At 52.3% G+C, this 23420-nt stretch overlaps 1 protein-coding gene across 3 annotated transcripts in view; it reads left to right on the top strand.

Moving 5' to 3' along the window:
• The window catches only part of DUSP22 (dual specificity phosphatase 22), a 64460-nt gene extending 41383 nt beyond the window's left edge, over nt 1-23077 (top strand). The window contains exons 5-8 of one of the 3 annotated variants that reach the window (XM_081246635.1): nt 2127-2201; nt 3831-4002; nt 4438-4510; nt 16188-23077. In XM_081246635.1, coding sequence (XP_081102761.1) covers nt 2127-2201; nt 3831-4002; nt 4438-4510; nt 16188-16210 — 343 coding nt within the window. In that variant the 3' untranslated portion in view covers nt 16211-23077. Of the gene's footprint in view, nt 1-2126; nt 2202-3830; nt 4003-4437; nt 5175-5678; nt 12745-16187 lie in introns of those variants that run through there. The other 2 variants (XM_081246634.1, XM_081246633.1) reach the window with 2 other exon arrangements.
• The last annotated feature ends 343 nt before the right edge of the window (nt 23078-23420 follow it).

The raw sequence follows: 23420 nt of genomic DNA, 5'->3' as shown, positions 1-23420 counted from the left end.
TACTGCAGTGTGGCCACAGCCTAGGGTACGGAGGCGTGTGCCCTCGGCCACCAGCCTGCAGTTGAGATGAGCCTGGGTCCTGGGCGAACTGCCTAGCCCCGGACCTACAGTCAAACCTGCCCACCCTCTGGCGTGTCTGCAGGGGAAACCACGAGGCAGAGGGTGGACGGGCAGCCTGCAGCCACTCCTCGGCCACGTGAGTGGCTCAGTGTCTTTAAAACCGTCGCACTTGTTAATATCAGGTAGACAGTGCTTGGCTGTAAATAGCAGAATATCTGATTGACAGTGTTTTAAGTTATAAAGACATTGATGTACTTCACTCCCTGCCCAAGAAGCCTGGGGTGGGTGCTCCAGGTCTGGGCAGCAGCTCCTGGAGCCCCCTTCCACCCCGGAGGCCTGCCACCTGTGGTCGCAGAGCGGCTGACGCAACTCTGGGCACGAGCCACTTCCCAGTCCCCTGGCAGGAAGCCTGGGGCAGAGATGCCCTTCCTTTTATCAGGAGGGGCCCCCAGCCCACAGCCTCCCCTTTACTTCTCTGTGGCCGGAACTGGAGGGAAGACGGGCCTCCGAGGGACTGGGAACTGCTGCCCCGACAGCCTCAGGGTGACGGAGGAGACCCCCTCAGCCCCAGCGCTTCCCAGTCAGCAGAAGAGTTCACCGCCAGCTCCGCCTGCTGGGAGACGGGGTGGGCGGCATCACTCCCGCCTGCGCAGGGCAGCCTCGCCTCCAGGGCCACACCCTCTGCCCCTCCCTGCTCTGCTGCCTGGCCTTCCTGGCTTCTGCCTCGCAGCCCTGCTCCGAGGAGGTCTCCTCGGATTTCAGGATCACAGCAGGAATCTTTCCTTGCCTGATTTACAACAAGTCAGTTTGGAGGAGTAGCGTTGCGGCGCCCTGCTCACTTTGTACGTTTACACTGGGAGCGTTTGCCCCTGGGAAAGTCAGCAGAAGCACCCCTTGCCCTGCTCTATAGTCAGGTTTCAGGGGAGAGTCTAGAGTCTGTGGGTGGGACCCTGGCCCCTCCACACATGGTGGCATCAGGCCTGCCACTACAGTTTCCTCTGTGCCAGCTGCCCTAATCTAGCCGGGCACCGGCACTTAGGTTGCTGCCTTCTGCAGTCAGTAGCTGGCTGAGTTTGTTTGTCCCACCACCTGAATTTCCCCATTCTTACTAGATTCATTCACCCTGACATGAGACAGCTGACGTAGTTTGGGTGGCTGGGAACTACACTTTATTCAGCTCTGAATCTCTTGCATCTTAGCAGAGTCCCTGCTGAATAATCAGTGCTCAGTAGGTATTGTGACTTTAGTCCATGGGCACCTTTAGGTGTTTTGCTGCATTATAAGCCCTTCAAAGGCAGGAGACATTGAGAAGCATGTACTCTGCAGTTCCCCTCAGAGTACTTGTACTTAACCACCTACCCATCTAGAACATGCTCGTGCACACAGCTGGGCAGGAACCCGGGGCAGGGGAAGGGGGTCGTGTAAAAGCCGAGGGTCAGGAGAAACGATCATGGTTTCATCTTCATGCAGGACCTCAGAGTTTGCAAAGCACATTGGTGTGTGTTTCTTCATCCCAGCCTGTGACACGTAGCTCCCACTTTCTAAGTGAGGTTAAGGGAAGCCAGGTGATGTTCCAGAAAGTCCATCCGGTGAGGCCGAGCGGGCCTGGAGCTGCAGTTCCCCTTCCCCGGCCTGGAGGACGGGCAGACAGGACCTATCCACAGACGGTCAGAAGTGAACTGGCTTTAGGGCTCAGGGAGCCCACACTGGGTGGGCACCTCCCTCGCCTGGGTGGCTGGTAAGCAGGTCACTGTACTGCTGAGTGTTGAGGGACCCAAACTGACCATGGGGCTGGGCAGGACCCACCCCCCAACAAGTCAGTGGCAACTGTGTGTTTCAGGGATCCCTTGCAGAGAACTTCTGAAAATTCCAGCGGATGGGCTGCCCTGCCAGACCTCAGCAGTGTGGGTCGGATTCAAAGCTGAGGCCGTTCCAGCCCCGGGCGGTGACTGGGGTCTGAAGCTGTGAACTCAAGACCTTTACAATAAACCTCAGTGGATTTTTCTTTTCATCATATGTTGAGTAAAATACAGAGATGTCACGTCTCTCCTTTTTCCTCACCCCAGGACAAGACATTTCAAAGAAAGTATTCAATTCATCCACGAGTGCCGCCTGCGAGGTGAGGGCTGCCTTGTTCACTGGTACGTGTGCCCCTGCCAGATGACCCCGGGCCTGTTCTGCTCACCTCCCCCAAACGCCCAGTGCACACCCCACCTGACCCCACCTGTTTGTTAGCCATTGTTTGCTTTTGTGCGGAGAGAACCGTACATTCTTTCTTTCCTTTTCACTTAGGATTTTCATTTTCTCAGTTAGGTTTCTGCAGGCACTGTTGAGGTCACGACACAGACACTCCTTTTCCAGCCTTCCTCCGAGATCCCGTCAGAATACGGGCTCCGCCCAGTGCCCATGCAAAACACTGCTTCTTGCTGGAGAGTTTTGATTGCATGTGTGGGTGTTTAGCATTGCGTTACCGTCACACCAAAATGCCCATTTCTTCTCAGTTTATAGATTGGAGCTCTTATGTGTTTGGGGCTTATACTTTGCTTTAAAGAGAACTGCACAGACTCTTAGAATTGAGCAGTTCCTATGCAGCTATCCGCCTGCATTCAGCTGCCGTCTGTGTGGTACATACACATACACCTGTGCACACATTGTGCAGAGAAGGCTGCTCTGAAAAACAGAACTCAGGCACAGTGCCCTGCACCCGACACATCGCAAGTACTCAGGGAATGTGGGCCCTTGTTTCATCACTGCCCATTTTCATTTTACTTTTACAAAGAGCAGGACATGTAATAAACACAAAGTGCAGGTTTTGTGACATTTGCTCACATTTGCTTCAAAACACTTTGCGGTGCAGTCAGAGCCGTTTCAAGGGGCTCTGGAGTCCTGTGCCTGGTGAGTTAGCATCTGCCCGGGTGCAGCCCGAGAGTATGTATTTTTTTTTAACGCTCTCTCAGTTTTTCTGATACACAGGAAGAACCGCTACTTGAGAGTGGTTTTTTACTATTATTTATATTTGAATATGTGCAGGCCTGATATTCTAGGAATTTGTATCTCATACAGTTGTGTCAATCTGAAGACAGGCTTTTCTAAAAATGAGAAATGTGCTAAACTTCCCCATCTTAAACCGTTGCTGAGCACTCCAAGTCTGACGCAGCACAACCTCTCTGGGACCGCCGTAATTTGCATGTGCATTTAAAATCAGTCCCCTTACTCAGCCTGTGAGAGAAAATTGACCGTTATGGCCTGCAGAGCGTGCCCACGCTGGCATTCTGCTTATGTCTGTGAAGAGGATCACAAAATATTTGGTAAGGGCTTCTGTATTTAATGAGTTTTTTAAGTTATAGACTTGGCCCTTATATCCCTAAGAAAACCAGACTTTAAAAACGTGAAGCTGTCTAAACGGCTGCAGATTATACCTGGGTTTGTTGCTCAGATCCTGGACCCGTCCAGTCCCTGGATGTCCTTTAGTTACTTTATCTGTCCAGGGAAATGGGGACTATCTGAAGAGGAGCTCAGGAGCAATAGAGAATCAGAAAATGAAGTGTCCGGAGACACAGCCAGTAGAAAACCAATAAAACAATGAGGCTCCACAGGTAAAGGATGCCTGAGGTTCTAGCGTCGTAACGTAGGGAGAGCTGGGATGTTCTGAGTAATTTCCTAGGAATGTGCTGGCGCGCTGTCCACTCGCACTCCGAGGCAGGAAGGCTTCCTCAGCGAGCCTCAGAGCCCCCGACCCTCCCTTGCCTGTGTGGTTCTTGGCCCTGCAGCCTGGCCGGCGTCTCCAGGAGTGTGACTCTGGTGGTCGCATACATCATGACGGTCACCGACTTCGGCTGGGAAGATGCCCTGCGCACTGTGCGTGCGGGGAGGACCTGTGCAAACCCCAACCTGGGCTTCCAGAGGCAGCTGCAGGAGTTTGAGGAGCACCAGGTGCATCAGGTGGGCGCTCAGGGGCTGGGAACACACCTCCGTCCTTCCATGCCCACCTGGACTTGTGGAGGCGGCTGGAAAGGCCCCCGTAGGTTGGCTGGTCCGAGGACACCCCTTCAGCCCCTCTGCAGCATCACTGGCCCCTCGTCCACCAGCCGCTGCGGTCATTCCCTTTTCCCACCGTCCTCAGGCCCCACGTTAGCTTCTGTTTCTCGGCCTTGGGGTCAAGTGCCATTTCCTTGGTCAGGCTTGCTTTCACATTCTCAGGCCAGAACCTGGAAGAAGCAGTCATTTCTCTTGCTAGACACTGGCTGGCCAGCCTCAGAGCTGACTGCCCGATGCCCCTTGGGCCCCTGTTCATAGGGGCAAACCTGCACCATCAGGTAACAGGTGGGAGTGCAGGGGATGAGCTGTGTGACGTCCTGGCTTGTTTCACTTCTCCAGTTCCGCCAGTGGCTGAAGGAGGAGTACGGAGAGAGCCCTTTGCGGGATGCAGAAGAAGCCAGAGGCATTCTGGGTAAATACAAAGAGCAGGGGCGCGCGGAGCCCCCGCCTGGCGCCAGGCGCAGGGCTGGCCTCCCCGCCTCACCTCCTCTGGCCTACGGCGGCTGCACCACGGAGACCTAGCCGAGCCCTCGGCGCCCCTGCCCGCAGACAGGAAGGGGTGTCCCGGTGGATCCAGGCCCCCCCGAGACCCCAGCAGCCCCACCCCCAGCTTCTGCGCCGCCCAGACGCCGCTGCCTCGCACCCGTGGGCAGGCTGGGGAGCGTGCGCGCGCGCGCGCGTGTGCGAGTGAGTGAGCGTGAGTCCTGAATGTGCGCGCTGCGGGAGCTGCCGTGAAAGCCGCACTGCCGGCGGCGGCCTCACGGCCTTTCCCCGGGCGAGGTCGGCTGGAAGGCACTTGGAGGTGGCCGTGGAGGGCCCCCCGCTGCAGCCGGCCCTGCCCAGCCCTGCCCTTCCACGCCCTACTCGGTGGTGCCCGCCTGAACCACCTGCCCTTCGGTCGTGTGGGCAGCACCCCAGACGCCCGCCCTCGGCCCCCATCCGGCTTCCCCTCCTCCCAGCCCCCCGCTGCTCTCACTCTGGGGGCCTCTTCGCAAGGCTTGCATGCACCTTTGGGGTTTGGGAAGGCACTGTCACGGTTTGCACTTAAAAATACATGTAAAATGCCTGAGCACTTATTAAGCGCCTGCGTGTCTGCTGTGGGTTTGGGCTTTGATCTCAGCTACCTCAGGAAATGGTGTTTGAAAAAGTGTTTCTCATTAGTCCAATCAACTGTGCCTCACGGTTGAAAGCGTCTGGTCACGATTGCTTTTGAAGCCAAAGGGAAAAGGATCATGTCATTGGGCCCCTCGAAGCTTCTGACGCGGGCTTTGGGAGCACTTTGCGGTGGGTAAATCCGACGTCAGGCCAAGCCGGCTGGCAGGCTCCACACTCGCGCAGGCCCCAGATGTGCAGCAAGAAAGGAAAGCACAGCCGCGGAGCTTCTCACCTACAGCCGAGACAGTTTGCTCTAAAGTGATGTTTTCCTTAAACCAAAAAGAAATGTAAATATGTTAACAGAAGAAGTATTTAGGAGTCAGCTTGAAGGCTTAAATGCGGGCACAATGTGAACGCCTAGATCTATTCCTGTAACCTGACATGTTGTCCTAATATCGGTCGCCAGTAACATTCTTTCTCCACAGCCACCCCAGGGATTCTGAAGTACTGGGCCTCTCTCAGAAGACTGTAATGTACCTGAAATATTGCAAAGCCAGAGTTTAGGTGCTGCCCAGAAGAAAAGCAACCAGAGTTCATTTTTCAGTGTCCAGAAGTAATTTGTGAACTCGCCTGTTTTCATTTTAAACAATACATATGCAATTGTGTCATCGTACCTTGGGAACTACGCGTCCTCTTTGACAAGGGAAGGATTTTTACCTGATTCCCCTGCTGCGGCTCCTTCTTTGCCCGGAGCCCTGCTGCTCCCACCCGGTGACCATGCGGTGATCCCCGTCGCCACTCCTGAGGACCCTGCTGGGCACACCTGCCCCTGGGGACTGTCTCCTGGGCTGTTTCGTCCTGGGGTCTCGCCTCCACCACACGTGTGCTGCACGCGCTACGCCTGCCCTCAGCTGGGGTGTGGATCCCACTTGCTTCTGCCACGGGTGCCGCGAGGCACGTTCGGAGGCTGCCCCTGGCAGTGACGCTGCTTTATTTTAAGGCCACTGCCTTCCTCCGGAAGGAGGGTAGTGACGGCAGGAGACGTGAACTACTTTCCCTGGGAGAGAAAGCAGGTCCCCCGCTTGAGCAGAGGGAGGTCCGGGGTGCGCAGGGCCATCTTCCAACTCCAGTCTCAGCTTCACTGTGAAGGACACTAGCTGGTGTGAAGACCACTTGAAGTCAGTTTCCCAACGTTCTCTCGTCTAACTCACTCCAGCGGGGGAAGAAGGCAATGGAACGTTTTACTTAAAGGAGAGGTCTGGTGGGATCACAGGAGCTGAGGCGCGTGGGCTCAGTGGCGGAAGGAGGCTTGACCTGTGCGCTGCGTCTGCAGTGCCTGGACGCTCCTGGCAAGGGCTCGGGGCAGGACACTTTGTGCCAGAACGGCCCCTGATGGGTATGGGAGGACAGGCATCACAATGCTTATGCTGACTTAACAGGCCTACCGGGGTGACGAACAGGTCATCCAGGTGGAGGTGCCAGGCCTCGAGGCCCTGAGGTGTCTCCACTGCCCACCTGTGAGGGCATGCCAGGGGGCATGAGGAAACAGCATGAGGGAAGCAGGGTTTCTGGTGATGGCCCCAACCCTGTGGGCTCCCCTACCCCTCGTGGCACCCACGACAATCACCTGTAGTCAGTGCTCTGCGGGTCACAAACTATCACTTTGAAGCTGTATAAACCCACAGAGAAGGTATTATTTCATTCACTCGAGGCTCAGAGAGGCCAAGAAACACACCGAAAACTAAAAACGCTAGTGCTACTTTACCTGAACCTGGGTCTTTTGATCTCAAATCAGTGTGCAGTGTGAGAGGGAGGGGCAGAGCGCCCTGGGCTTTGCACTTAGAGGTTTGTGAGGCTCTAACGCCAGGGTCCCTGGGAGAGCCAGCACCGCTGCCGTGTGCACGGCCCTCCGAGCCAAAGCCAGCACCGCTGCCGTGTGCACGGCCCTCCAAGCCAAAACCTCTGCCCGCTCCCCCCAGTCTCTCTGGAGGATTTGTTTGGGGTCATGGTGGGTGGTGGCCAAAAAGCACACGGACGTTTCCGTTAGGATGGTATTGACCGTGCTTAGATGTTACAGGCAGAGGCCCCTTCTCCGAGACCAGATCGTGGCCCTGGCAGTTTCTTTAGGCTGTCTTTTCTGTGATGTTCTTTGAACACAGGTCTGTCCAGCCTGGGTCTCAGGATCGTGGCCCGTGGTGGAGGAGACCTGCACTGCCTCTCTTCGTTCATTTGCCAGTTTGCTTGAGAAATGCTTATTCATCCCAGCAGGTGCTCTGGGACTCAGGCAGGATGCACAGACCCACCCCTGATTCTCAGAAAGACTAGCTTGGTGGGGTTGGCAGTTAGGAAAACTGGCGGTTACAGAGCAGGCCATAAGCACTGGTATAAGTGCTCCTGGTGCTGTGTGTGGGGAAGGGAGCAGAGAGGCCATTCCAGTTTGGGTGAGGGAGGTCGTGTCCCAGGACGGCATCTCAGAGGAGGTGGTACCTAGTTGGGGCCTGAAGCATGAGTGCTGAAGTTGGCTGGCACAGTGGGTGTGGGGGAGTCCAGGCAGGGGCCTGGCATGTGTGCAGGAGAGGCACAGTCACTCTGGGTGACCAGAGCAGGCACGGGTGGGTGCTGATGAGAGGTGCAGACAAAGCTGCAGAAACAGGCAAAGGCCCAGGCTTTCGCTCTCTGCTTGGTACAGTAACTGGTTTCCTTCTCACACCAGCCCTGGAGCTGACCAAGCTCAGAGGGCGGGTGCCCTGCAGCTTCCCGGCGTCTGGTCCCCAGGCGTGGAGCCTTGCAAGCGCGTGGACACCGTTTTGCGGGCACAGAGTGGGGCTTGCCGAACGTGCTGGGCAGGCAGGTACCATGATGGTGCGGGGGAAGGGGGCCCACGCTGGGGGCCTGTCGGGAGGCAGCAATCACGGCCATCCAGGCGACAGTCGTGGCGCCCAGAGCGGGGCTTTGGTGTGGAGGCGAAGGGGCTTGAGGGAGACTGGGGAGGGGGGGGCCAGTGCTCCCAGGACCAGAGCCCGTGCGGGGCTTGCTTCCCCGGCGATGGCTCTTCCCACACCGAGGTAGGGTGTGGACTCTGGCACATTGAGGGCAGACTGAAGGGGCCACTGGCCAGAGGCATCCACGGGGCTCACCCCCTGCTGGCACCCAGCTTCGCGCACCAGGGGCTCAAGTCTGTCTACAGACCCGGAACAGAGTCCCAGGCACCATACTTGTGACAATTCATGTCCAATCCAAATGTCCAATTTATTAATTTATTGTGAAAGATAAAACATTAGCTTTATGAAGACTAGTTTTATCCCCTAACTAGGCTGTCTTTCATTATCAGATTTTTGGAAGCCAACATGCTGTATACCTTAACTTGCACAATGTTATATGTCAGTTATATCTCAATAAAGTGGGGGAAAAAAGGAGTAAAGCACCTTGTAAATTAGTCCTGAGGTATCTCCCTACGCTCCGGATGTGGGGCTGAGATCTGGGGGCGGGGTGTCCTGACAGGCGTATCCAGAGAGGCGTGCTGTTGCCATAGCGCCCTGGAGCATTTCTGCAGCCTCCAGCCTCCTACGTCCCTGTCCTCGTTCTCAGCGGCCACCCTGGTCCGCGCTCCCTCTGCCTGAGCTGGTTCTCTAACTTAACTCACGTCTCTCAGAGCAACTTTGTTAACCTTGGGCTTCTCCCTGGGGATAGGTTCCCACTGGGGGCTTTTTTATGAAGGGGTGCTGGTTCTCTCCAGCTGCCGTCTCAGCAAGGGACCCCACTTCCAACTTCTGGGGCTGCTTCCTTTTGCTGGTGCATGAGACAGCCTACAAATTCCAGGGACTGCTGTGCATGCGTGTGTGTGCACACAGCTGTGTTCTGTTCTTAACTTTTATTTTAGAGGACTCCTTAGGCTTCAGGGGAGCCATGTGGGCCACATCAAGGGGCCTTGGGACCTTAGGCAGCAGAACCTGGGCGCCCAGGGAAAGTCAGAGCTGGTCACGACAGGCTGCCCTGCACACCAGCATCTAGTCTTGAAAATAGGGAACATGCTAAGTCTCAATATCCTGTGATCCCACATTAGGTGACCCCTCCCATCCTGACCCTGCGTTATTAATAATTTTATCGAGAATGTGCTTTCAACACGCTTGTATTTATAGATGTACTTAAGAAGAAATCACCAAGACTTCGGAGGGAAGTTCCTCTTCCCTTTCCTTTTTATTGCCCAGAGAAAGGGAGGGAAAAAAAAACAACAAAAAACGGCCTTTGACTTGTCCCCAGAGGCTTGAGAATGTTCACTGTCCCTTCTGAGGATTTACTAGGGTCTTGCTACGCCCCCAGCTAGGACACCCAGGCTGTCAGGTGCTTGAATCCGGTGACACCCGGCTGCATGTCACCCGGACGCTTTGCTCTCTTGTTTCCTCCCAGCTGCAACAGTGGGACGTGATTATCGCAGCCAGTATCAGAATTAGCGTTCTCTTTTGCAGCCTGGGCTCCACCACCTCGACGCGGGGCCGCGGGGCCGCTCTGGGCTCCCTGTCGGGGAAGCGTTGCCGTCCACGGCTGAACAAACACCTGCAAGTCTGGTGTATTTTGGCTCCAGACAATTATCAGGAGTTAACAGTTCGCAGTTCATTTCCTGAAGCTTCTGGTTCAGTTGTGAGAGTGGGTGTGTAAAGGGCTCTTGTCAGCCTTGACTGAACACAGGCTGCCGGTGTTCTGATCCAGGCGGTGTGCTGCGTCTGTGGGGATGGGGTCAGACCTGAGAACGTGCTTTATACCAAGGCCTGTGTAGGAAAACTAGACGGGGCAGGGGGGCTGGTTCTGGGGGAGAACACTCCGTTCTAGTATCGATGGTTCGGGACAGTTTTTGGAAACATCGCTGACCATGCCAAGTCGTTTTGTGAGCTCGACCCAGGGAGACACATCAGCTCACGGGGGTCGGGGCCTGGCCCCCCAGACACTCTCACGATGAGCACGTGTGTGATGGGACCTTGACGTGTGTCCCTCCGGCCGCAGAGAGGGACAGAGTCCACTTGCCCCAGACGTGGCCAGACCAACACCAACAGGAACCATGCTTTCTGGCAAGCGGCCCTGCCTGTCAGTCGGCTCTGGATTTCCCCAAGGCCCTGATGGGGGCCTTTTTGGAAAATAATCATCAAAAGGCCTCCACGTGCCCCAGAGAAATGTCACCTGCTTTGCAAGGGGTGTGCCCTTCACAGCAAGAGGCCACGGGTGCCCAGCTTCCTCAGAGGGCATCCAGAGAGGCCCGGCCCGGCTCTGCCGGACGTCCCATTCCCCTTGGTGTGTGTGAAGCACACAGATGCCAACAGGAACAGCAGGACGGTGTGAGATCAGGTGCATCTCAGGTGTGCTGCACGGTGGGCCATTCCCGCGGCACGAGGGCCCCTCCTGAGTCATCCGCTGCTGGGAGCTCGGAGCTGCGGGTACCGATGCGCAGCTCGGGGCAGAGGTGGTACCGGGCCGGGAGAGTGCAGCCGAGGCCTGGACCCGTGACCAGGTGGCCTGGTAGAAGTCCGCTGCGACCCCAGTTCCCTGGAACACCTTGGGAGCCCCCGAGGAGGCAGCCCACTCCGTGGGGACTTCTTCTCAGACCCGCCTAAAAGAGACTCCCTGGGAGGGATGAGCGGGGCTGGACGGCCAGAGCCCACCTCGCAGCCCCCCGGGGTGGCCCCTTATGGTCCAGGAAGGCCCCTTTGGCCCCCCTCCCGCCATCTGACAGGACAGGCAGCCTCTGGATGGTCAACAGTCACTGAGCACTTAGTGTGTGATGTTCCCGAAACCACATCCTCTCGACAATCTTGTCACACAGGTTTTACTTTTATCCCCAATTTTGAGATGAAGAAACTCTAGAAATTCTAGAGAACTTGAGTGTTGCCCAGTCTCAGGCCAGAAAGTGGCAGAGTGAGGCCTGGAGTCCAAGCAGCCTGACCCCACTGCGCCAAGGCCACCACTCCCTTGTAAACGCCAGCACCCCTGGGGCAATGCCAGTGGGTGCGGGCAGCCATGCTGGAGTCCTTTCCTGAGGTCGGGGCCGCATGGGGAGACGGGGTAGCACAGGCGAGGCACGAGGGGAGCCTTTCTTTCCACCACGTCCCCTTGCGTGGGCGCTGTGTCCACCATACGTGCCTCCACTGGGCCTTCCTGATTCCTCCCAGGGTGGCGGGCAGAGTCCCGGGGTGTCGTGACGCCCCAGGAGGCCCTTTGCAGGAACACGGAATTGGACCAGAGTGGGGTTGGTGCTGGGAGCCCAGCACCCGAAGCAGGTGGTGTTCTGTCCTTGAGATGCAGCGTTACACAAGCGGAGGGGCTCCGGGCTTGGGTGGGGGGGGGGTGTGTGTGCAAGAAGCCCAGGGAGTTGCTGCTATTCAGCTCAGATAACTCAGTGGAGACTCATCAAGGACAGAGGCAGGGGAAGCAACAGTGGGTGTTGAAGGAACTGGGGGCCTCCTTCCGACTTTGGGGCTGAGGGCAGGGCTGGGGGCAGGGAGCCAGGGCAGGTCTTCAAGAAGGACGGGAAGGCTGGGGGCAGAAGAAGTTTCCCGTCCCGTGTCCTGTCCTGACTCCCCAGACCCAACGGCATGCTGGCTGGCAGGGTATTCTGCTCGCCGTGGGCCAGACTCCTTCCTACAGGCAGCCCTGGCCCTCAGCATGGGTGGGATGGAGACTCCGCCGTAGGAAGAGGAAGTACCACGGGCTTCCAAGAAGTATCAGTGTCAGCAGCTGATGCTAAAAGTGGGTCTGAGAGAGGAGCCTGGGTTCTCCTCCACACTTTGCCCCAGAAGCATGCTGTCGGGGGCTTGGCCTGTGACTCACCGCTTTCATCTTTAAAACGCATCCTAGAAGCATCCATGCCTGCCAATGTGCCCAGTGTACCCCCCGATCTGTACTTCCCGTGGCCCATCTGGAGAAATGACACCCTCCAAGGGAAGGCCAGCAGGGTCGGGTGGCCTCTGACATCTGCGATGAACTGTGCCCCCCTGGGAAGGGCGGGGGAGGATGCACTGTGTGCCTCAGTCAGGCCCCAGTGCCCAGCTCGTGCAGGCGCCCAGCAGCTCGTGCGGGCGCCCAGCTTGTGCAGGCCGCCATGGGGGAGGGGAGGAGCCAGGCTTGGCGGCCCTGCCTTCAGAGGCTTTTTAACTGAGTTGGGGAGAGGGGGCAGTCACTCCGGAATGTCCTGTGAGCAAATGCTGAGCTAGAAGCACAAATGCAGGCCAGGAGGCCCCTGCAGTGGAGGGTGCGCTGGCTGGGGCTGGAAAGAGAGGGGAGTCAAGGGCCTGCTGGGCGGAGGGTGAACGAGGGGGGGCGGCACGGCCAGGTGCACTTGGAAGCAGATGTGCAGGGCATCTGGGGGCCTGGCTATGACTGGCGGGCAGGATGGGCTGGAGGCGGGGGAAGAGCTGTGAGGAAGGGCAGGCGTCAGCCCGACGGGCTCCCGCGGGACCTTCCCAGATAAGAATCCACCAGGCAGGGGGACTGACGTAGGTAGGTCATCGGCACCTTGAAGTAGTGGCGGGCGGTGCTGGTGCGGGTTCCCCAGAGGCAGAGGGTCAGGTATCGCCTGTAACGGGAGGGGGAGGAGGCTGGCGGGGCAAGGGGCTATCAGGCCGGGGGCGGGGCCGGCGGCCCCAGAGAGTGGCCCGAGCCGGGCTGCGCTCACCGTGTATACAGGCTGGGGCGGCCCGGCCGCTCTCCGAGGTCCCCAGGTGCTGCAGTGCGACCCTGCAGAGGTACTTCTGCACAAGGGTGTCCCCGGCAGGGCCGCCGAGATGCTTCAGCCGAACTCCAGACTCCAGAGCTGGAGCTTCCAGGCAGCATGGTCACCGGGTGCCCCTGGCGACCTGAAGTCCCCTCCCCACCCCCAGATGCGGCACCAGGACTTGGGGAGTCCCTTCTGCCCCTCCTCACAGCCGTCCCTCCAGGGGGGCAGCAAGGCCTCACCGCTCCCAGTGCAGGAGATGTGGAGACGCACTGGCCACAGAGCACTTACTACAAATAACTTTTAGTAATAAACAACTAAACGTTGATCTGTCTACCAAGAGCCAGCAATCCGAAACCATTCCAGTGCTAAGATACTCCTCTCCCAAAATTTCTTTGGTTGATCCAAGTCTAAAGAACGGCTGTGTCTGCTGTAGAGTCTTAATAATATTACATCACCTTTAGATGTGGGTGTTTTTATTACATCATCTTTATTAACAATGTTTTCTACACGCTGTGAATGTAGAGAATCTCAGTTAACAGGCAGCACCGGCACAGAGGGAATCAGCTAGTCTTAGTTTTGCCTTTTTCTTTTTCACTAAATTCAGAAAGACTTGGAATCCGAGCCGCATGGGGGCAGTTTGGTCTCCAGCCTGCAGAGTAGGTTTGAAATAACCAAGGGCAGCCCCTGTGTAACCACCTGAATGTGTACTTGCCTTTACAATTTTGGGGCTGGAGAGGTATTTGAAAGCTACCGGAATTGGTCCCCAAGACACATAGACATGCTATTTATGGAATTTGATGTGAAATGGGTTTTCTATGAATCTCTCCCAATCTTATGCTTTTAAAACTTTTCCTAACTATTTGTATCGATATATCTGTTGCTTAACATGAAAGAAATTTTTCAAAATTAAAATAAAGCAAGAGGTCTGTGATCAATGGTGAGTGAAGATAGATTGACAAATCTGACATAAAGAGAAGCTCGGTTCTCCTTATGTTGATTTGTTTTGCAACAAATTTGCAAAAGCTAAGGCTTTAAAACAAATTGTCATTATTCATTAATGTGACAGACCAACATATAGGTACATGTGTATTTCCCCAATTTTCAAAATATGCTTCATTGCAATTGAACAGTGTTAGTCCATGACTTTTCCTTCTTTTTTCTGTGACATTTATTTTATTTTTCTTCTCATTTATTTACTGGAATGATAAGTATAAAATTCAACAAGAACATTTTTAACAGCACGTGTTTCTTTTCTGTCCCGTATTCTTTTTTGTTTAATTCCGTGACCATTACTGGCTGTCACACAGAGGACCCTGGTGTCATATATGCTGTGTGGACCTGTGCTCACAAGGTCCCTAGGAAACACTGAGGCCCTGAAGCCCACTGGTTTTACTGCAGCCTAGGTGCGTGGGTCCCCCGACCCCATTCTGATTTGGTTTTTTCACATTTCCTAATACCCGAGACTTCACTAATCTGTTTCTATTTCATTCTCTGTAGAGGCACAAGTGAAAACATAATGAATATTCTCTGATTTTTCAAATGTTCATTTTTTCTGGTCCTTTCTTCAAAGATAATTGAAGATTACTATTGTTATTTTGGGGGACCCTCGGTGAGAAAGCTGCTCTATGTTTCCTGTGCAGTGTTCTCCTGTGGGTGTCCCTTCCATTAAGAGGCTCACATATGATAACCTGCACTTCACAAGAGGTGAGCGGAGGTGAGGCATCCCCCCCCTCCCATCAGTGTGACTTTAAATTGCCGTCTCTGCTTGGGCATTTCAGAGGCTCAGTTATATAATAATTCTACGTACATACAACTTATTACGACTATCTCCTCTACTGCAAAAATCATGATGCTCCTCTGTTTGGTGAGGGACCTAATTTAAGTGTTTGTGAGATTTTGATGAATCCCAGTCATAAAGCATATGCCCTTCCCCTGTGCCAAAAATCAAGTGCATTTCTTTCTTTTCTTTACTGAAGTTTAGTTGATTTACAATATTGTGTTAGCTCAAGTGTACAGCAAAATGACTCCGTTTTACCTACTTTTTTCACATTCTTTTCCATTGTAAGTTATTACAAGATACTGAGTAGAGCTCCCTGTGCTGCACAGTGAATCCTTGTCGCTCACCAAATGCATTTCTAAGGTGGGAGTACCAGCCTCGGCAGCAGGCCCTCAGCTCCCTGGGGGCGGGGCCTGGGGGCGGGGCCTGGCTCGCAGCAGGTGCCTGAGTCTCGGGGTCATAGCTCCCGGAGTGGAGTCTCGCTCCCATCAGCTGTCCTGCCCCCTTGGGCCAGCAAGCACCGAGCAGGGCACCTCAGAGGCCCCAGCTCTGCCCTGCTCGCTCCCCAGACCCCAGGCCCCGGTCTGTGCTTCCCTCCTGGCCCCTCACGACTGCACTGTGGGAGCCCCATCTTCACTTTCGGGCTCGCGAGAGGGCGGGCTGAGCCGTGCAACGGAGGACAGGAGCCCCTCTGCTCACCGGGTCCTGCCTACCCACCCACCCAGTTTTCAGAAACGTGCTCAGGACCTCGTTTGCCCCCATACAGTTAGCACCTTGGAAACTAGGAATCTGAGCCCACTGTGGACCAGGCAGGACCCCGTTCAGCCCACCTGGAGTTTCGTAACCTCCCCTGTGTGCTGACATGATTTGTTTCTGAGCGTTTCTTTAAAAAATAAATACATAAAAGTCAAATGTTCTGGGAAATGAATCTTAGCCTCTTAAACATTCTTTTTATCAAGGCCTCACCACTAGGACCCTAACCTTATTTTATTTTGCTTCTTAAGCTAAAAAAATAATTCTGCCGACATGTTGATTTCCTTTTTCTGTACTTAAGTCAATCAGTCAAAACTATTGGTGGCCCCGCTGTGCTCACAGCCCTGGGCCAGGTCCCCGCCCAGCCGAGCCCATGTGTCCCCCCAGGGTGCAGGGTGCCTCTGGTGCAGAGGAGAGGCCTGTTCCGGGGTCTCCTCTGCAGCTCCCTTCTGCAGCCGCAGCCAGAGCCCAGCCACACGTTTCTGGCTCCAGCTACCTTCCTGTGGCTTGGATTTTTACACTCTTACATATTCCTTACAGTACCGTGCACCTCATTCTTGTTACCTTTCACTCCAATCCATGCACTTGCTACCTGATAGCCTTGTTCTGTTTCCTGGATTTCTTCATTCACTGCCTTTCTCACAATTTACATTCATTTCTCAGAAGAGTTTTGATGCTGATTGTTTGCTGTGAAACTAGCTCTGGACAAAGTTCACGGTACCAGTTGAAACGGTTGCTTAAAGCCACTTTTCTTCTCTCTAGAGAAGCACAACTTCTGGCCCTAGAATCACACACCTCTTTGGAAAAGACGCGAGCTGACATCGGGCGACCGGGATGTTGCACCGTAAGCCAGCCTGCTGGCGGCCAGGCTCCTGTGCAGCCTCTCGATCGGATCTGAAGTGCTTTACTGTATTACAGTCTCCAGACGTATCTATTCTATTTTACCACTTCTTTTCTTCAGAGCTCTCTGGGAAAAGTCCAGACTCTCTAGATTTTCTGTTCAATAGCTTCTTCCTGAGATTATGAAAATTTGTTTTCCCTCACAAAATGAAAGAAGTCTACAGTGCCATTCAGAAAATTACTTTTATTTTGTAAATCCTATAACGCTTCATAAAGTGTTTCCATATAGAGAGCACCTTCACGTACATTAATTCATTTTCCCAGCAAAGCTGTGGAATCACCAGCACCCACGTTCAGCTGCTAAGTAGCAGAACAGGACCGAGAACTCAGGTCTGACTCGTAGTCCATTGGTCTTTGCTCTATACCATGCTGGAACCAATGAGCAACGAGCTCTCCATGTGAGCAGAACGAAGATAAGCTGCCAAAATGATTTAGAAACCAAGGTTGAGGCAACGTTATCATGTGACATAGTCGGGTCCCAGTGGATTAATTTATGAATTAATAAAGTGGAATTGAATCGCAGAAGAAGCCACAGTTACCTGGTCCACGAGAGACCAGGTCATGTCTCCACATGATACATTTACACAGGGAAGTGTCTTTCCTCAAGGACTGTGGATCTGAAATCGTCTTGAGGCTTGTAGACTTGAATTGGTTGTGTCTGAGATCCACTAAACAGGTCTAGACATGCCAGCGGGTGGCATCTCGGTTAGAAGGGGCAGCAGGTAGAGATGGTGTCTGTCTAGGAGGGACCTGCTGGAAGAACCAAGACAAAGGTGCAGAAAATAAGCCAGAGGCAGGGCAGAAGCTGCCCGGGAGAAGTAATGGGGCAGGTGGCCCAAGAACTGAGCAGACAGGAAGGAGGGACATTGGTCCAGGTTGGGATGAACTGTCCAGGAGCAGTGCCCTGCGGTCCTGGGGACCTGCCAGGCGGAGTGAGGGATGCTGCTGTCTACACTGCACAGGTCGGCACCAAGTCACACGGTCTCACAAACACAACTCTGGACCAATGACAGCTGTTCCATCTAACACCAAATCATCAGACATATCTTAACATGCTTTTAAGACCAAAGAATCAGTCTCCTCTTGTCCAGAATTGTTTTGCCCCAAAACAAAACAAAAACAAAACAAAACAAGACAAAACAAAAGCTCTCAAGCCCATGGAAAAGAATTGACTTTTTCAAAAGAAAAGTTTGCGTAGGAAAGGAAACAATGGGGCAGTTGAAAAGTAGTTATAACAACCATTATAAAAAGGCAATGAGTAAATATTTTAACAGACGACGGTTAAGTATAGTGGTGAATACATCTCTGACTTCCTTAGCTAGAATAAACCCAGTTGGGTTGTTGAATCAGTAACCCCGCCCTCCCTCTTTGGTTTCTATAAGTTTAAAACTCAAAGCTAAGAAAGCAGGGAACCATCATGCCCTTTGGAAGTAAAAGACAACTTCGTATTTTGGAAAATAGCCTAACCTGCGCCACTTAGGTAGTGAGGGTTTTACCCCAGCCATATGCCTCTCGCTCCGATCCTGGCACTTGACAGCTGCCAAGATCTGGAAAGAAAACTTGCAAAATTACTTCTGAAGCTTATATTTATGTATTTTTCAAAAAGAGGTAGGCAGGGCTTCCCTGGTGGCGCAGTGGTTGAGGGTCTGCCTGCCGATGCGGGGGACGTGGGTTCGTGCCCCGGTCCGGGAGGATCCCACATGCCGCGGAGCAGCTGGGCCCGTGAGCCATGGCCGCCGAGCCTGCGCGTCCGGAGCCTGTGCTCCGCAACGGGAGAGGCCACAGCAGTGAGAGGCCCATGTACCACACACACACAAAAAAAGAGGTAGGCAAAAAACCACGACTTTGGATCTTCTCTAGCGATGTCACCTTTTTCTTATCCCCATGTTTTAGGAGATGCTTATCTTTAACATGTGTTTATTGCCTGGACCCTGTTCAGCAAAACGTAGCTGTAAAATTGTGCACATTTCACAGAATACGCATGAGACAAACAATTTTCTAGGAAACCAGTGGGATTTAATTGGGTAGATCAGCATCCTTCCTGCCCTCAGCCCACTTCGGAAGTTGGGCCTAATCAGAATTATTTATCGTTCAGTTATTTTCCCTGAAATGTTGGCAGGCGTCACCCGCCTTCCTAGCTGCCATATCCGTCAGGGCCAGTGTGAGTTCTCCTGTGCTCAGTTTACCGGGTCTTAAAATAGAGACAGAATTTCAGTGTTTTGTCTCGGGTCTGATGTAGAGTCATTAAAAGAGAAAAGTATCTTTTTGTGTGCGTGGCCTTTGTGGGAAATTCAAATTGTTGAAATTCTCTCTTCCAAGCCCGCACAGCTTCCAGCTAAAGGAGATGGGGTGAATTTACAATCAACACCTTCCTTTACCCGAAACTTGGCCACAATGAGGTCTTGGGATAACTTACCCAACAGCCTCAATTTCTAACCATTTCTCGATTTTCTTGGGTCCATCAGAGCTGAAGATTCTAAAAATTTCAATACCCACACTTAGGGCTGTGTATGTATTGGGTCAAGTAGGTATTTATAACTTGACCAGGGAAAGCTCTCCCGCCTGAGACAGGTTACCAACCCCTGGAAACGACTAGCCCTCCAGGTAAGAGAGGATATTTCCATTCCCCAAGGCATGTGCTGTCCCATTTACAATAAAAGAGACCCCAGAATTTCTTTGAATAGCAACAACAGCTGTTTTTTAAGGCACGCCAAAGGAGATAGACTTGTTTTTTTAACTGTGACAGAGGTTTGAGTCGGCCATGGGGGATTCTGGGGGGTTTCAAACCTTTTTCCCCTTTGCATTTCATGTCACGCTAGGCGTGCTTCACCATGAATTATTTCACATGCTAACAGAAAACGGAGAAGGTCTTATAGGGCAGACCCCTGCTGATTGCCCGTCTTCTTCCTGGCTGGGTTGGACATGGGTGACCATGCGTACACAATGTTTTCCATAGAAAGACACACACCAGCACTGACTACACAGCCCGTTGTGTGGCATCAGGTGCTAACAGACGATGCAGCTGTTTGGCAAAAACACCTCAGGCTTGTTCTAACGGTCGCTCGGGCCAGCAGAAGGCGGGGCTCTGACCCCTGTTTGGGAAGACTGCTGTCCGGAGTCAAAGCAAGTCGCTGGGATCAGGGTGGCCCCTGTTTTGATTCTTCCTTGGGCAATACATTTACCGTCCTGTTATTTTTTTCATGTTTTTTTAAAAACAGCTTTATTGAGGTCAAATTGACATGCTGTATGTAAATAGCACACATCTAAAGTGTGCTGTTCAGTGAGGTTAGGAACACCGACCAAGCTGTGCAGCTGTCGCCATAACCAGATGCAGAGCGGTGTCACCACCCTCCTTCCCACATTGACACCCGCCCACAGATGCATGTCTTTTCTCTGTAGAGCTGCCTCGCAGGCTATTTCTTATAAATGGGACCATACAGTGTGTGGTCTTTGGGTCTGGCGTCCTTCCTGATACAAAGTTTTTGAGAGTCATCCACGGTGTATTTTGTGTTGATGTTTCTTTCCTTTTTATTGAACAGCCTGTTTGTTTGTTTTTTTTAATTGGAGTTGAGGGTCTCCACGGGGCCTGCCTGTGTGATGGCTGGGGGCACTGTGACTGTCACACGTGGATGGGGGCTGCTCCTGGCATCTGGTGGACAAAGGCCAGTGATGCTGCTAAACATCCTCACACGAATAATGACCTGTCCCAAAATGTCAGCGGTGCTGAAATTAAGAATCCCTGGCTGGGCTTCACAAAATTCCCTCTTATCCTCAGGGTACATGTCTAAAGCCAAGTGTTGCCTGACGGGAGCCTTCCCTTTGATTGCACTGCATATCACTGAATTGGGATTCCGTTTGTCTAATTTATGTGTATGTTTAAAATATAAACTCATTTGTGAAACGTAATTTTTTTACCATTTGGGAAAATTTTGGAATCTCCTAAAATATTATTCATTGGGTTGCACTGTCCACCAGAGAGAAAGGTGAGGAAAAGGAGTATACAATTCTTGTTTCCTGGTTGAGATCTCAGTATTACTTGGTTTTGGAAATTTAGCGGCAGAAAAGTAGCAAAAGGCATGGCTTGTACAGCTTTAAGTTCCAGGAACTGCAGGAATCGTTGGGAGGCTTATAATAGAGGAATTTAATGAAGGGCATTAAGTTTATTTAGCAACAAATTGCACTATAATTTTTGTGCTTAGGGTCCAACGTTACGTACTCTGGTTATATTTTTCCACTTCAGCTCCAGAATTTTGACTCTACTATGTTATTCTTAACATTAATGAATAAAGTTTACAGGGGGCAGGGATTAAAAGAAACAGATCCAAAAATCAAAAAGAAAACTAAAGAAGTTCTTATCACCCAGCATAAAACCCCTCTTGGGAAAAAGAAGAAATCAGTCAGGATTTAAATATTTTGTTTTATCCGAGACCAGGGACCTCAGACTGCTCGATTTTTCCTCTGGGGTTGTTGAGGTGCCAGGAGGCGGGATTCTGTCTTGGTTCTTTTGAGCTTTGTGTGATGATGAATAAGAAACACAGTTCTCTGGAGCTTAATAATGTAAGAGGAGACCCAAGTGCTGTGAGTCGGTAAACCACCCCCGGCAGGGTTACCTTTGGGACTTTGACAAATAAACAGTGCGTTTCAACTGCCCTGGGTAACTTCTCGCTCTGACCACACTGGGGTCCCATTGGGCGGCTCTGCCCCAGCCCCGGGGGAGGGGAGGCCGGGCAGAAGTGCTGGTCGGCAGGGGCTGGCAGAGCTGGGTCTCCTGCAGGCTCCCCTGCATCTGACCTCCTGCACCGCCTCTGGGTCTCATCAGCACCGCCTGCCAGAAATACACGGTGGCAGTAAAATGAGGGCAAAATGCAAATGTACATGCACATGTGTGCACACATATAACACACATGTATACACATGGGCACCTGCATATGCAGTATATGCCTGTACAGTCCTACGTGCACACACAGCACACAACACATATACACATGCGCGGCACACATGCACACGCACATTCCTCAGCATGACCGTAAACACTTTGTACACATTTATTCATCGCTGCCAGATAATTATTTTGTGTCTGTATTACAGTTGAGGATGCTTAGGCTCAGAGAGGTTGAGCAATTTGATCAGGGCCACACAGCTGATAAGCAGTAGAGTTTAGAAATTAGAACGAAGTTTTCTGTAAAGCCAAATTCCAAAGAAAGAAGCAGTACAAAAGGAGATCTGGCCTTTAAAAAGCTGTAACCCAGGGACTTCCCTGGTGGTCCAGTGGTTACAAATCCACCTTCCAATGCAGGGGATGTGGGTTCAATCCCAGGTCAGGGAACTAAGATCCCACATGCATGGGGCAACTAAGCCCACAAGCTCTGGAGCCTTCCCAACACAACCAGAGAGAAGCCCGCACGCTGCAACAAAATACCCTGTGTGCCGCAACTAAGACCCGACGCAGCCAAATAAATAAATAAATATTAAAAAAAAAAGCTGGAACCCCAACATAAAAATACCAGTGGTTGTGGCAGTGGAAGGAGATGAGTAGACAGTGCAAATACTGTGTATGATGTTATAATGTGGGTACATATCATTATACATTTGTCCAAACCTGCAGAACGCACAGCACCGAGAGTGGACCCTGATGTGAACTATGGGTGATGCTGATGTCATAACTGGGTGTCCATATAGGTTCATCGATTGTAACACCTGCATCATCTGGTGGGGATGCTGATAGCAGGGGAGGCTCTGTGTGTGTGTGTCTCTGTGTGTCTCTGTGTTGTGTGTGTGTCTGTGTGTGTGTGTGTGTGTGTGTGTGTGTCTCTGTGTGGGGGGAGGGGCAGGGGTACATGGGAGATCTCTGTACCTTTCAATTTTGTTGTGAACCTAAAACTGCTCTAAATAAAGAAAGTCTGTAAAAAAAAAAAAAAAAAAGATATAACTCCACTTGTGCTCCAGCTCAGTTGTTTCAACACCCTTTACAGAAGATTCAACTTGGTTGATCAAATGCCTGAATCTAAAACTCTGGAATATGATCAACCTTGGTCTGTCTGTCTCTCTCTTAAAATAAACGTAGCTTGTTTTCTGAAGATAAAAATGACATATGCTAATTACTGAAAGAGTATACATGTATATGAAATATTTTTTAAAAGTAAAAATTATCTCCACCTCTTCATCTAGAGATAAGCAAAGTGAACACATCCAAATAGCCCTCCTGCAGTCTCTCTAGGCAGGTTAGATAGATGACAGAGAAAGCTGGTAGAGTTTTACGTAAGTGATACTAGAGTATAGAAAGGTAATTAAAAGAAGGAGATCTAAGTGAAGGTCTCCTTCCCACTCTCACTAAAAAACAAACTATTGTGGGCATAAGTAATTTGATGTTCGCTGGCGGAGGGGAAGTGTTCTGAGAATTACCTTTGTGTGCATCTTGGCTCCACGATTGATTAACGGATGAAGCTCCCAGAACCTCAGAGAGAAGCAGTCGTTTGTCCTCTTCACCGTCTCCCCTGTAAGAATGTGTCTGTTCTTCCACTATGGTGATACTCTGACCCCTGGGAAATGCTCACTGCCAGCACAAACCAAAAATCTCTGAGTGCAGGAAATTCTCAGTTCAGCAGGAAACTGTTCCCCTTCGGAACTTTACCCCCAAACCTGCGTTCCCGGGACAAAGCTGTTCTGTCCTGACCGCGGCCTCCTCCCCAGTACCTGCCTCCTCTTTTCAAGCCTCCCTTCTGTGACCTCCTTCTCATTCTAAGGTCTTCTTTGAGACCTTTTCTTTTGTAAATAAGAGGATTTCAATCACTGCTATTTTTAGCTGACGTCACTTCTATATGCTGAGCCCCCTGGTTTTCAGATTCACACACCATCTCCTCTGACAAAGAGCACATGGCTCTCTAATGAGATTTTTAGCCTTCACGCTACTGCTCTTAGGAAGCAGAGGTGCCTTTCACTGGTCCTGCCAGGAGAGACCCGTTTCCTGTTGGCTGCCTCACGGAGAGCAGAGGGTGGTGCCAGCTCCCTCCTCCAGCCCCGTTTGCCGAGGGCTCCACTGCCCCACGTCACTCGGCGGCAGGTAGATCTGACCCTTCCGTTCGAAGACTGCTGGTC

Source organism: Mesoplodon bidens (genome assembly GCF_964165515.1).
Source record: "Mesoplodon bidens genome assembly, chromosome: 10".
NCBI lineage: Eukaryota > Metazoa > Chordata > Mammalia > Artiodactyla > Ziphiidae > Mesoplodon > Mesoplodon bidens.
Note: the sequence above shows the minus strand (reverse complement) of the source record. Positions and strands in the feature narration are given on the sequence as shown.